The sequence below is a fragment of the Agelaius tricolor genome, unplaced genomic scaffold (assembly GCF_023055355.1).
Source record: "Agelaius tricolor isolate 1412-34295 unplaced genomic scaffold, bAgeTri1.0.p SCAF_11, whole genome shotgun sequence".
Classification (NCBI taxonomy): Eukaryota; Metazoa; Chordata; class Aves; order Passeriformes; family Icteridae; genus Agelaius; species Agelaius tricolor.
In genome coordinates, this window is record NW_027269271.1 from 27,509,599 (window position 1) to 27,524,429 (window position 14,831).

The following is a 14,831-nucleotide window of genomic DNA, read 5'->3' on the forward strand; positions in this document are numbered from 1 at the left end:
TTTGCATTGTAAACCAAACAAGCCCTTGTGATTTTGAGTCAGTAGCATGCACTTTGTCAGTGAAAACTTACAGAAGAAAATACTTTATAGAAGTTTTGTAACTGGTGAAGGCAGTAAGGATCTTCCTCACAGCCCCAGCATTGCCCCCAGCAGGGTTTGGTGCTGTCACTGCATCTCCCAGAAAAGCCTTTTGGCCAAATTTGCTTTGTAGAGGTAGAGTACTTAATGAAAACTGTTCTGGAATTACACCAGTACCAAGCAGCATTTTGTTCTTAGTGACCATAAAAATCTATCACCAGTCCATCTTCACTGTTCTAGTTAAATCTCTCTATCTCTAGCACTTTCCTAGTCTTTAGACAATTGAAGTTACTCAAGGGACTAGCTTGTAACCACATTTTTTTAAAATTGGTATTATTTTCCTTCCTTCTTCTGGAAAAAAATATGTGGAGGCAGTTGCTTTTATTTATTCCATTTGCCTTTATTATTATTTAGTTGTACTCCAACCTGATCAACGGGTTAAAATCATCTTGGATTTTTAGTTGCATTTGGTTTATGTTTGTTATACATCAAAATGAACTTTAATTTTCCTGCTGTAGCAGAAAATCACGGGCATGTAATTGTTTCTTTCTTATTGGTCTTTTAGTCTGTTCTCTATAATTTGGTATCTATTGCCCACAGTATTTCTCATTCAGAGGGATATAGAGTTGATTCTTTCATGTTATCTGCCCATTTCTGGCAGCTTCCCCTGCCCTCTGTTTGAATCCTCTGCCTTTCACTGACTATTTTGGTTCCCCCAGAAAATGTCTTCTTGTGTGTCAGGCTCTGGGTTCCTGCACCTCACCTCAGCCCCAGCTCAGCAGAGGATATGGTTACACACCCAGCTCCACAGGGGTGCCTCAGAGGAGTGCCAGTGTGACTGCTAGCAACGGCAGTAGGACATCAGCAGCTCCTGCCTTTTTCTGAGTTTTGAATAAAGCTCCAGCACTGAGGACCTGATTCACTGGAGCACTGGCTCAGGACCTCAGCTGTCCTCTGGTCTGTTTGACTCTGTGAGAAACACCCTCGTTGATTTGGAGAGCTCCCTAAATCACAAAGTCCTGACAACTCCTCCAGATTCATGGTGTTTGCTTTCCTTGGCATGCCCCAAAACACCCTTCTGTGCTGGGCTGCACCTGTGCTATTCCAGCAGCTCCCTTTGTTCCCAAGCCATGATGTCTTCCTACTCAAATTTCCATTCAAAGAGTGATTCATGCAGCAGGGGAAAGCCATGACCTGGCTGCCCCCTCAGTTTCCATGGCTGTGCAGATCATGTGCAGTCCCATCTGAACTGGAGCTTTCATTTCAGACTCCTCTATTCCCATGCCTGGAACTAAGTCTTTATTCCTTACTCCTCTAGTCTGCACTGGGAGCAGAGAATTATTTGCTGCATAAAGAGGCTTTTGGAAAAAAACCCCTAGATTTGGTCACAAGAGTAATGCAAACACAGAGCATGGATTTTCTTCTCCCTAGGAATGCCTCTTCTCCCAGCACACAGGGTTGGTACCTGTGCCACAGCTGTTCTGTGGACAAAGCACAAGTTTGACTCATTATGTCAGCATCCTTTTTATTTAATAAATAATAGCTTCCATAACTCGAATGTTTGGTTCTGATGTCCAGCTGGAGAGAACTGCACACCTCCACCAGCAGTCTTTACAAGAGCTGCATCTCTTCAGGCATCCTTCCTAAAGCTTTTGATGTCTTCCATAGTCCCTGCACTACTTTCCTTTTCATCCCTTGAATATTGCTACCTTATGCCTTTTTGAGTCTCTTCCACACTGTCCCTCTAACCTCACCACACTCATTTGTAAATTCAGTTTCCTTTGCTGAGCAGTTGAAGCATTCCCTGTTTGAAAAAGTTTTAAAAGTATTTTTGGTTTGTGCTTTTTAAAAAAAAAAAAAAATTCCCTCTCCTTGCCTAAATAGCAGGTCTGGGTTTAATTGAGGTCTCTGAGACTTGTGGGACTCCTGTCAGGTGATGTGGTAGATGCTGAACAGGCATTTAGACCCATTGTAATTTACCTGTAAATGTATTTATATATCATATGGTTCCCAGTGAGGCAAAATCCTTGCTCAATAATAGAACAGTAATATGGCCACTAGGGATTTCAGAAGACCCAGATTAAGGAAAGAATAATGATTTTTAATAGCTGGAATCAACCTTCTTTTTCCCTTGTGTCACAAGACACAGGGAAATCTCAGTTTCAATTAAAAGTTAATATTGCATCATGAAAATGGGATAAATGTGACATTAAGAAGTGCATAGAAGGGATATTGTAATGACAGCTCAAGTGCATTTAGTGACTTCATGTTCAATTCAATAAAATACCTCTATTTAAACATTATCTGAAGCAGCCAGAGCTTGCAACAGAATTCAGAACAAACCTGCTGGAGAGTGTACACAGCCATGGCAGATTTGCTAGAAATATTGGCAAATTAAATTTAATTGTAACAGATTACATCTCAAGTTTGCATTTTCCAGTTTGCTTTTGTTGCTGTATTGCTTTGTTTCTGAATCTTTCAAATCAAAAACATCTTTTGTGCTCCCTAGGCTTGGTTTTGTTAGTTTATTTTACAACAGGATGCATCAATGTCATCGAGATGTGACTTTCAGTTTTGCTTGAATTGACACCAAAACCACTGGGATGCTGCTTTGTTCCCCCTTCCCCTCTTTTACTCACTGGCATAATTTCCATCCAGCAAAGCTTTTGAAAAATAAGGAAGGAAAAGGCCTTCCTGTACAAGCTACCTGTGAATCCCATCCCAATAGAAAAGACTTGTGTAAAAGCTTGGCAGGCACTCCCAGCACATGCCACTCAGTGACTTCCTTATTTTATTCTATCATTCCACGTACAGAAAATGAATCTGAAAATCACAGTAATTTCCATTCATTTTTGAATATGAAATTTGTAAATGGTAAATTTCCTATCTGTGTAGAACACCCACTTTTTAAATCAAAAGTCTTGAATGCTGACAGCATTAGTCATAGGAAATCCTGTATGAACATCCAGCACTTGAGTTGGACCTTCCCCTGGATCACACCATAGAAGGAGTTTGCAGGAAAACATTCTGTTGCTCTCAAATCCTGTGTTGATTTTAACCCTTCACCTGCCAATGACTCTGGGATGACAGTGCTTTTTTTTTCTTCTAAAAGCCATTTGCCATTTTCTTGTGATCAAAATGGTATTGAAAAAACCAATATATTTCAATGCTAAAACTGCCTGTATTTTAATAATAACACCAGTAGCATTCTGTAGTACAGGTGTGCACTTCGACACTCTCCCTTATGAGCACAAATAACCTTAAGTGAATGGTGTAATTTTAATAAAAATGCCTATTTAGAATATTATATTATTATGTTAATATTCATGTATTAATTATCAACATGAAACAAAGTGCACAGGTCAGTAAAAATGGGGAGCTAAAAAAGCCAACATAACTTTGTACATTAACCCATGACATGACCAATGCAATACCAGCAACAAACCCAGCTGTGTTGCACAGGATCATTTTTATATTACATGGCTGAACCAACTGTGACCATTTCTTTGCCTTTATTTAAAAGGAGCCATCTCTCAATGGGCTCATAATATATCTTTAAAAATAAAAAAAATCCTGCTTATCATTTTCATCTAGTGGGAAAATCCCACACATGCTGAGTTATTGTGGAACAGCTGGCTTAAATTAAAGCTTTGCACTTAAGGAAGGAATCTTAGAACATAAAGTATCAAATAATAGCTAAATTCCAGATTAGGATGAGGTTTGTCATGCCAGGCATGGCAAGCATTTATTAGGCAAATGGACTTGAAGAATCTTAGGTTTTTCGTGATGTGGTGAATCTTAATACTCCAGTTTTAGAACTAGAACCAGCAATGTTTAAACATAGTTTAATCTAATTTGATAAATAAATCAAAATACATCTTAATATATCATTGTTCATATGGGACAGGCTTTGGACTATGAAATACTGATGGCTGTGCACAAAGGAAATAGCAAACCATTCAAAATTCTCAGTAATTGAGAGCTCTGCTTTTATTCTGACTCTTCTCATGAATTTGAAGAGCCTTTCATAGATTTTTGGAGCATCATCATTTAATGATCATTTTTAGTTGTAAGGCAAAAGTGGTAATTTTTACTGCATGGAGAGTCTGTTTGTTTTGAACCTGTACTTATAAAACTTTTCTTTTTGAACTCACAGACTCATGCAGTCATTTAAATCAGAGAGTAAATCTCTGTGAAGTCAGTATCATTTTGAAGATCCAAGCAGAGGGAGGATTTAGACCAAGACCAAGTTGTTTGGTTTGGGGCTTTTCAGCTTTGTTTTTTAAGCCAAGATCTGGCCTGCCTGGGAAAAGGAGAATTAAGCTCAGTGTTTCTACACTGCAGATCTCAGTCAGCAGCTATGGAGAACTGTGTGTGCAACTATAAAGGAGCTTCTCATGTACAGCTGTAGCTGGAATTAGAACTCAAAATCATTACTGATTGTGCTCTTGGCTGGTGTGGCACCAGCTGAACCCCAGAAACACGGAGGAATCTGGGTTCATTATTGTGTGTTATGGGGAGGTCTTGCTTGTTCCTGTTCCTGTAGAGTTGTAAAGACAGGAGTTTCATTCTTCTGAATTGCTGTAGGACTGCCAGCAGAGGAGTGAGACTCTCCTGGAGAGAGAGGCAGGAAGGGGTGAGATGGGCAGCAGTGCTTTCCTGGAATGATGGGCAGTGTGTTTAAGGGGATAATTTGCTTTCTTACATTGGGCCGTTCAAGTGTCCAAACACGTAGAACTAAATTCCAGGAGGAAGCACTATTAGATAGGCTACAGAAAATAAGGTGGCACCGAGCTGCTGGTGTTCCTCATTTGCAACAGGTTTGAGAATTGGGCTTTTTGTAACAGAAAAAAATAGTAACTTCATAAGATCTTTCCTTCCTCGAGCTCATTACTTTGTTGCTTTTGTCCCTCCGTTGTCATTGTTACCTTTAGAGCTTGATTGAACTGTAACTGGCATTGCCAGTAGCAAATAGGAGTTGTAGATCCTAAATGTGACAGCTTTTCATTGTTGCCACATTGAAGCCACAGCAACAACCATTAACATTTAGTTAAAATCCAAGCCTTTCTCATGCTGCCAGCCTGGCATTTCCTGTGCAGTGAAAAACACAGGAGCAGTTTCTCCACGTGAGGATGATAATGCAGCAAACAGAGGGGGCCAAGGAAATAGCTTGAAATTAATTGTGGGTGTGGCAGTGTACTTTGTAAGTAAATTCAAAACAGGCATGGAAGCCAATATCAGGAACATGTGCAAGAAATTCCATTTATAAGACTTGGAATAATAACCTCACTGCCCTCTTAAATAATTTTAAACATATATGCATAAAGTTAGTCATCTAACAAAAACAGTTTCATAAGCAGGTACAGTAATGTCTCACAGTTCTCGTTCAAGTTAATGGCTGCATGAAAAATGTTCCCTGGGAAAGTCAAACCATGTTTTATAGGTTTGTCCATATGGGGAGCTGAGCTTGTTTAACCAAAAGTGTGAACTTAAATTAAGTTAGCAAAACTGGTGCAAAATCTGTCTGGGCATTTTTGTACTGTAAGTTCCATTGAGAAGAATGAATTCAGGAGTTCTGGCTCGATCTGTGGCAATCTGGATATGGCTGTGAGCATTTCTTTCAGGAGATGCCACATCCTCACTGCCTGTACCTGCATTTGTGTTCCACCCCCCTAGTTGCTCCCTGTCATTTCAGGTGTTTGTAGAGCTCTGTGGGTAACAGAATAGAAGGGAGCAATGCAGGGTAAAATATTCCCAAAAGCACTACCAGCACAAAAGAGGGAGTGGAAAAGAAAAGGAGAAGGGAAAAGGTGGCTGCTTAGGCTGACACTGAGACAGAGAAAATGCTTAAACACATCAAAGCTGAGCTCCCTAAGCGCAGGAGGTGCCTCTGTCCGGGTTTGCCTGGCAGCAGCAGCCCCTGCAGCACTTGTGGCTCCTGCAGGCACAAACTGGCACAGAAACCTGAACTGCTTCCTTGGTACCTTCATCAAACACCAGCTAAAGCTACCTGAGGTGGTTCAGTGAGGCCCTGGGTTGCACAAAAAGACAGATGTGCTCACTTGGACCAGTTTGAAACCATCCATTTGAAAGAGATGGAGCTGTGTAACTTTCTTCCAAAATAAAAATTTAGTTTTAAGATAAAACCCAGCTCCTGGTACAAAGGGTTTTGCCCTTTCTTCCTTTCCTTCCTTTCCTTCCTTTCCTTCCAATATTTGTCACTGTCCTGGTTTCCAAAACAGGGATATTCAGCATCTTCAGGACTTGTGTTACTTTGTTGGCAACTGTCAGTATTTTGAGAAATAGCCATATTGGTCAACTTTGTTGTTACTTCTCCAAAATTATACAGAGCCTAAACTGTTTGAAGTGTAGTGAGGGGCACTTCCCTAAATATACTGAGCTGTGGTGGTTTTTGGAGTGCAAAAGTGGGAAATAAAATCCAGAAGTCTTTAACCGTGGTGATGTATTAAAAGCACAGATACAACTGCCTAGAGAAAAGCTGCCTGCTTTTCCATAGGTCACACTCCTGAAAACTGGAAATTGTGCTGTACCAGAAAGGTACTGGTTAGAAATCTCTGCTTCAAAGAGGAGCAACCTGGGCAAAGAACATTAAATTCTGCTTACAATTCATCATTTAAAGAAGGAAATTTGATGTTAACTTTCCAGGGGTTGTTTTGGTCAGTAAGGTTTTTGGAGACTAACTGCAAACTCCTGTTTTGGAGTCAGCTGCACTTACTGTATATTTTTACATAGCTTTTATGTAATTCTGCATATTAAAGCACTTGCATAACTAATTAAAATATATATACTTATAAATACTTTATCTTGTTCAGTCAGGAAGCAGGGAGAACAGACAATCTGTATGATTGAGAGCAGAGCCAAACAAGAAAATTGGGGATGGATTTTGCCTGAAGAATTCAGGTTCTTTTTTTCCCCTTCAGGTATTTGGGTCAGACACTTGGTGATTATTAACAAGATAAAGATCATATCTTGACTGAGGCCCTGAGACACCACTAGAGGGTTCATTGTAAGTCTTCTTTTTAATTACTTCTTGCAAGGAGTTTTGCACAGTTAATATTTGGGGATAATATTTGGATAGGGAAAAAAAAAGGTGTACATTATGTATGGGCTGCAGCAGAGTAAAGCTTTGCATATGGAAATTTGTTCATTGCTAACACGTGGTGGATGTTTGCAAAATGTTCTGTGTAGTGAATGTCTCCTGATTCTAATCAGGTAATTGTTGCTCCCTGGTTTCATCCTATCTGACTGGAGGCTCCTAAGTTAAAAAAACCTCGTTGCTGAGGCACAGGCACTTCAAGCAGCAATTTGATTTATCCAGATCACTCTCTGAAGGGGCTGGTGCTTTTCTGTCAACTGTAAGGAGAGCCTGTGGTGCCTCCTACCCCAGCTTTGTTAGATGTCAGAAGTTAAACTGAAGAAATCCTGAGCTGTATCTCCAAAGTGTTACGGGGTTTGGGGGTTTTGGGGTCTGATTTCTCAAGGTGAATATAAAACAACCTCCAGAGCTTGCAAGATGTGTGCAGCAGCTCACAATTTTTGCTGCTGTTGAGAGTTCTAAAACTGCTTTTGGACACAAATGAGCTTTTCATAGTTGCCAAGGTGGTTTGATTTGCCATCACAGAAAGCCATCAACTTTGAGAATCACACCTCTTGAAATAGGGAGGCCCCAATTTTGGTAGTGCTTGGCCATGCTTCTACATTTAGCAATGATCCATTCAGTGGAGATTCAAAACTTGTTCAGTTTTCTCTTTTCAGTACAGTGCTGTGTGAGAGAGAGGCTTTGTGAGTTTGGATACAAGGGTATTGGATGGTCCCTGTGTCGTGTGTGTTTTCATGACATGTTATCTGAGGCAGAAGGGTGTGCTAGCAGCAGCAGCCATCTAAAAGCCATGCAGCTAAGCCATCACTGGGGAGGAGAATTCACAAAAACAGCCATGGACACTCATTTTGAACTCTTACTGTCCTCTGATGTAACTGTGGTTATTCTGTGACTAAAATCGTGCAGGATCTCCCTCCTCGTTGCAGCGATTATTTTAAGAATTCAGGAAAGCTGTTGAAATTATTCTGTTTTTAGGACACTTGTATGATAATAGGTTTCATCTGAAATCTTTTTTGGCTACTACACCATCTAAGCAGAGGCTCCTATTCCAGGCATCTGTGCAGCTGGTTCCAGGACTATTTGCTTTTGAGCTCCATCTGCTGGAATTCTATCCTGTTTCCCACATCTTTAGTGTTATTATGCTGCCAGTTCTTACAGGAATTGGTTTTAATTAAAAAGAGAATAAGGAATGAAATTCCCAGTTCAGAGGAATTTTCAGCAAGTTGCTCGTCGTTTTGTTTAAGGGTTCAACTTAGAGACTGTTTGGACAGTATAAGACTCAAAACCAGAAAATAATTGTGAGACAGAGGAAAACAAATGCTAAGTTTTCTTCTGCTTTTTTTTCACAGTTTCTAGGTATTTTATAGAAATTTGGATGAATCAAGTCAGTCATGACCTATCAAGTTCTGTATGAGATTTCAAAAACAGATTAGTTGTTCATTTTTCTGAATTAGGTTTTTGTTTGGTTCCCCCTGATGTCTGTTTTTACTCTATAACTAAGAAAATTAGCAGTGTTTTCAATATTTAATTAACTTTTTAACAAGCCATTCTTCCCCATTGTAACTGTGCTTCTCGTGTTTCGGATATTTAAGGACAGAAGGGACCATGATGAAAATCTAATTTGGTTTTTGTAGTTGCATTGTTTCTTAACAAAAAAGTACTGCAAAGAATGATGTGCAGAATTGGAAAAGAGGGCCCTGCTGTGCAAAACCCCTCTAAAAGTGTTTCAGTAGTCAGAGGCTTTCACGGTGCATTATATGATGACTTTTTACAAGTTCCCTTTGTAAGGAGCACATTCTCTGTTCAGAGGATACATTACCCTCTTCATGTCAACAATAATGGATCTGTGGAGAATTAGGGTGGCCACCAGCCCTTGGGTGCATGCTCTGGTGTTGGCAGTGCATGTAATTCCAAGGAACAAGCATTTCTCTGGAAGAATTACCTTCCCAAAAAGCAAACCATCTGCAGTTTGAAGTTTCCTTTTCTTTACTTGTAAGGCTGATACCACCTTCCTTCCCCTGTCCCTCAGCTGGTGCCAGATGTTCCTCAGGTATCTTTTGTTTCATAATGGGTTTGTGTATATGGTAATTTCAAATATTTCCTTGCTGTCCATCTGCCTGTTAGCAATATTTTGTGTTCACTCATGGTGTTTGCAACTTTTATTTTCTACACAGCCAACTTTGCCTGAACTGGTTTTAGTTCTTGATGTGGGTAACTCCATGTTGTTACACAGAGTCTTGGGAATAAGGGGAGGGAAGAAGAGGTGGAGAACAGAGAAAGTGCTAGGCATGATTTTAAAGATAAGTGGATTTTTTTCAGTTCTGCCTTGTGCTTCTCCTGGACATGGCACAGCCCACGCCATGGTGCTCTCCAGCAGTGCCTGAGCTTGTTCCAGCCTGAGCTGCTTTTCAGAAAGTAATTATTGTAATGGATTTCTTAGACTTCTGCATGGGACAGAACTGTCAGCCATTTTCCACATAGATTGGCGGGATATTGTCTGGATTTCCAGATAGCTGCCTATAAAATAGAGATAGCTGAGGAATCTCTGCTCCTCAGACTCCATTGTTAAATGGGTGTGTGCTGCCTTAGGCTGGTATTTAAAGTCCTCTGTTTTGAGGTTGGTATTTTTTAGACCTACAGATACACAGGGGTCTGTAGAAACTTCCCCTGTGTTCTGAAGTTGAAAGTGGCTGGTAACTCTAACTCTGTCCCACTTGAGAATAGGTTAAATTGTTACCAATCTTCCTATCATGAAAAGTACTTTGGATTTAAAGTTATTCAGTGAGTAATGACGGTCAAACCCCTCTTTGTAACTCACTTCTGTTGATGGAATAGAAGTGTGAGGCTTCTATTGGTTTCAATAGAGACCCAAATTCTAATTAATATTCCTGTGTCCCAAACATGTTGTTCTGATTAGAGGCTTTTTGCCCAGGCATTTCTGTGTAGCCTGCCCTGTTTGAAACCCTGCCTTTTTCTGACTTCACTTCCTGAATCCGTTGACAACACTCACAGCCAAACAAAATACATGTTCACAATGCTGTTATTTGCAAAATATTCCCTTGTGAATACAGCTGGGGCAACAAAAAGAGTTTCTCTCTGAATCTCAGAGAGGACTGACTATTCCTTGTAGCACTAAGGCCCATAGTGCATTAGGCAATTTTAGTCTTGGCAGTTAAGTAAGTGTTAAAACTTTGCATTTCACCACATATAAGTGCACACAGGTCTTTCATTACCCTTGTGTGTATTGATCACACAGTGATCTACTAAGAAATAAACTGAGAGTGCTGAATTCTAATCTAGGCTGAGGTGGACCAGATAGCAACAGGCTCCCAGCCCACCACACTGTTTACAAAACAGATGGAGGAGCAAAGAATATAAACTTACTTTGCCCTCTTTTAGGCCTAATCCTCAAATGTGATGAGGACCAATGAAAAGGTTCATCTTGAAGTGCTCCTCATGCCCTTGTGGAGCTCACTGGCCCTACCCCCTCCTTGCCTGGCAGATTCTGTGAGTGGACACCACTGGAATATTGGCGTGAGAGGAACAGCCCAGGCCGTGGTGCCCACTGAGCCAGCAGTGCCATGGCTCAGGAGCTCTCACCATTCCACAGAATGTCACCCTGAGCCAGAACACACAAGTGCACTTCTGAATGTCTGTGTGTGCACATGAGGCCAGGGTGGAGCAGACTGTCACTCAGCTGGCTTTAATTAACATAGTATTTTATGTAATGTATTTATTTTTTACGTAATTAGGTGATTAAGCAAAATGCTTGCTACTAACGTCTCTTCCATAACGCAGTGCTGCTGAGAGTTAAACATGCACCTTTGCAGGTAATTAATCTCCTTGCCCTGCTTATTTTGCTAGTTGGCACTTGCTAAATCCCTGTAAAACCACACCCAGCAGTGCTGTGTATTATCCCTCTGCTGTCTATTCCTACATATGGTCAAAATCAACTTACCTTCCGGGTTGCTGACATCAGCAAAATGTACTCTTGGCAAACTTGGGAATCCTCCTAGTAACCCTTTGTTTGGTTGGTGTTGTTACAGTTGTATTCCTCTGACAGCAGCAAACACCCTCCAAACGATGCCTACCTTGACATGTGCTCGGGATGTGGAAGGACACGACCAAATGAGCATCTTTAAAACATTAAAACAACCCCTTGTGTGATAAAATGTGTGAGAGATGGGGGGAAAAGCTAGAGGAAGATACTTCTCTGCTTCCTGTCAGGAGCTGACCCACAGTAGTTGCAAGTTTGGGAGTATCATTTTGATAACAGTAAAAATGTCTATATGTAAATATAAATAACTATCTAGTAATTTTCTGAAGTGACTTTAACCAACTCAGTCACTTCAATTAAAATTAGGCATATTCCAATTTAAGGAAAAAAATACTTTTTTAAAAAAACCTGCCTGCTTGGGAATAATGATTTTCTAATATTTTCTGGCAGTCTTTTGATATCATCTATTTTTTCTTAGCTGTTTGGCTCCAAACAGCAAACAGGAAAACATCTGGTCTTCTTCAAATAGGTTTATTAAACAAAATTAATTGGGTGCAGTGTTTAAAATCCTGGTAATAAAGCTGTTTCCCACCCCCCTCCAGCAAAGTAGCATGTTTCTGAGGTATACCTGGAGATTGTCATTGTACTAAAACTCAGGATTGTTTTGTAAAAAATACCTGGGAAATGCCTGAGAAGTTGCTGTTTTCAGCAAATTGCTAGAAACAAGCAACAGGAGTTGCTGTTTTTCAACAGGTTGCTATTTTCATTTCCCACTAGGTTCAGTTTTCCCAGCTTTTCTATTGCCAGGAAGGTTAGAACCCAGAGTAATATCCAAAAGGGAAAGGATTTAGAGACAGGGGAAGGGTTATAAACTTATTTTACTGTTGACAGCAGCATTGTCATAAATATTAACAGACAAGAATCACCTCCTCCCTGAGAAAACACAGGGATAAAGGTGAATATTTTTATTTTTTAAGCCTACAGCATAATTTTCTTAATACAACCACCTGCCTTATCTTCTTGAGGGCATTAATTTAATAAAAAACATGTCAGATCAAGTAGCCAGTTGCTCCAGTTATGGAACAATTTCGTTCCCTGCCTTTCCACCCCTCCACAACTCTGCCTGAAGTCAGATGTCTAAACTGGGCCCCAAGAACAAGGCAGGCAGGCTGCAGCTGGGGAATCCAACCTCAGGAGAGCCCCAAAAGTTGCAGGAGTTCAGTGAGGACGATCTGGCTTCTCCCTCCCCTGCTCACACCTTCTCCAGGACATGTCTGGAGTTACAGAGTAAGTTCAGCATAATCCCTACCCTTCAGAGCGCAGCCCAAAGGGCATTTTCCCAACTAAGGTACTAGCCAAAAAAAAAAAAAAAAAAAGTGTGAGGGGAAAAATACATTTTAATTATTTTATTTTTCTTAAATATAATAGAACCTTCTAGAATTTTTTTCCAGAAACAGAAACATTAAAAAATTATACTTTATTACAAATGGTAAACTCAGAGTGCTAAAAAAAAGCCTCTTATTTACAAACAATACTGGGCAGTGCCCAAATAAACAACATAAAAATAACTTACAAAGTCATGAAGTAGTTTATTGACATTAATCAACTTTCATAAAATAAAATAAAAAAAGATATGTACATACACAATTTACTTGAAGGCAGGCAGAACAGTTCTTTTTTTTTTGTTTATCAGCCTCCCACAAACCTCCCTCCCACTTTTTTTTTTTTTCTTAAGGAATACTACATAAAGCAATCTACAGTTTCTATTGCAGTTTAACCTTTAATACTGAATGATCATCGAATGTTAGGTCCATGCAGGTCTTGGTCAATGTTAAACGAAGATCTGACATCTCATCCGAGCAGGAACAGCACTTCCCGGAGCAGCGCTGGCCGCTGCACTCCCGGCTCCAGCTGAAGGCTTTGCCAGTCTTTCCACACATGCGCTTTGCGGAGCACAGGCAGGACTCAGCCTCTCAGCTTTTGCCATTAGCTTTATGCCTCTGCCACTTTGGATTTTTCCTCTTTTACTTGTACCACAACACACAGTTCTCGCTGAAGTCTCTTCAAAACGTCTGCAACTGCTGTGTGAGCATGAGCTGGCACCCGCTGTTGACGTGGTTCATGACCTTCTGCTTAAGCTGTGCAACCTGTTCTCTGAGCATGTTGGCAGTGGATGCCAGCTCTGAGTTCTGGGCTTTCAAAGTTTTCACTTTTTCTTCCAATCGGGCAATCCTTTCCAACTTCCTTTTCCGGCATTTGGACGCCGCGATTCTGTTCCTCATGCGCTTTCTCTCGGCTTTGATTCTCTCCTGTGACTCCATGTCAATGGGGGACAGGGGAGGAGTTTCCCCCGGCATTTCAGGTACAGTCTGCGGCTCCTCTTTCAGAGCCTGGAGCCGGGGATGCTGCACGGGCATCTGGGGGTTTATGTGATGCTGGGGCGCGTATCCCATGCTGTTGGCGTTGTAGTTGGGCGCGGAGCTGAGCGCGTTGGGGTTGAAGTTGCTGAGGTTGGCGTACACCGGGGGCTCGCTGTGCAAACTGGTGTTGAAGCTGGTGCTGCCGGCCATGGAGGACACAGGTGCCATCCCGCTGCTGACAGGTTGGGCGGCCGAGGTGACGCTGGGCAGCGTGTTCTGGTTGTGCAGCTCCGCCAAAGCTCTCACGAAGCCCTCGGCGAACCCCTCCTGCTCGTCGGTGACATTCTTGGGGCACAGGAACTGCGTCGGGGTCGGCGTGGTGGTGATCAGCCCGTTGCTGGACTGGATGATGAGCCGCTCCAGCTCGGGCGAGGCCAGTTTGAGGAGCCCCACGTCGGGCGAGGTGAGGATGTCGGCGTTCTTGTTCCTCAGGTGCGGCTTCAGGTTGCTGGAGGGGTCGGACAGGTTCAGCGTCATGTTCTGCTTCAGCACCTTGGCGTTATTGTATCCGTACCCGCCGCTCTCCGGCGGCGCGAAGCCGGCGCTCAGCGCATCCTCGTAGAAAGTAGGCTCCATCTTTGCACTCATAGAACACAGTCCGGGGAGGGGAAGCTGCCCGGCCGCCGCTCAGCTCCCCGCGGGCACCCCGACCCTCCCGGGGAAGGGGAACGCGGAGCCGAGGAAGGAGAAACGCGGAGCCTTACTGGATCGCCGCTGCCGCCGCCGCGCTGAGAGCCCGCCCGGCCTGGCGGGACGCCTCGCCGCCCTCCTCCTCCGCGTGCCGGTGGTGCCGGGACGCCGCTCCGCCGCCACAAGTACTTTCCCTGCCCGGCTCCGCGCTATTCCCGCTCCACCGTCCCGGCGGCCGCACTCAGTCGCGCTCGTTCGCTCCCGCCCGCCCCGCGCTCTGCGCCCGCTCCCGCCGTGCAGCCCTTCACTTATCAGCGGCCGCGAGCCCGCTAAAAATAGCGCATGATGTCACCCCGCGCGCTCCCCATTGGCTGCCGCCGCCCCGTCCCCGGGGGGGGCGGGGCCAGGGCCCGGCGCGCGGACCCGGCCCGGGTCGCCATGGCCACCCCCCCCTTCCGAAGCTTCTTGAGCGCGCGGGGCCTTGTGGGATGACGTAATGCCGGGGGGGCGCGCGCGGGGCAGTGTGGGCTGACGTCTTTGTTTTTGAAATATCTGGTTACCGCGTCCCGCGCGCGCGGGCTGCGCC

The 14,831-nt window shown here is 42.9% G+C and overlaps 1 protein-coding gene across 1 annotated transcript; it reads right to left on the bottom strand.

Annotated features, from left to right (window-relative positions):
• Window positions 1–12,574: 12,574 nt before the first annotated feature.
• Window positions 12,575–14,552, bottom strand: JUN (Jun proto-oncogene, AP-1 transcription factor subunit). The gene has a single exon (XM_071436835.1). The coding sequence runs from the start codon at window positions 14,201–14,203 to the stop codon at window positions 13,259–13,261; it is 945 nt and encodes a 314-aa protein (XP_071292936.1). The 5' UTR covers window positions 14,204–14,552; the 3' UTR covers window positions 12,575–13,258.
• Window positions 14,553–14,831: the final 279 nt, after the last annotated feature.

What these genes read in the sequence shown, in the direction of transcription:
- JUN (XM_071436835.1), bottom strand. Translation starts at nt 14,203, where the DNA reads ATGAGTGCAAAGATGGAGCCTACTTTCTACGAGGATGCGCTGAGCGCC.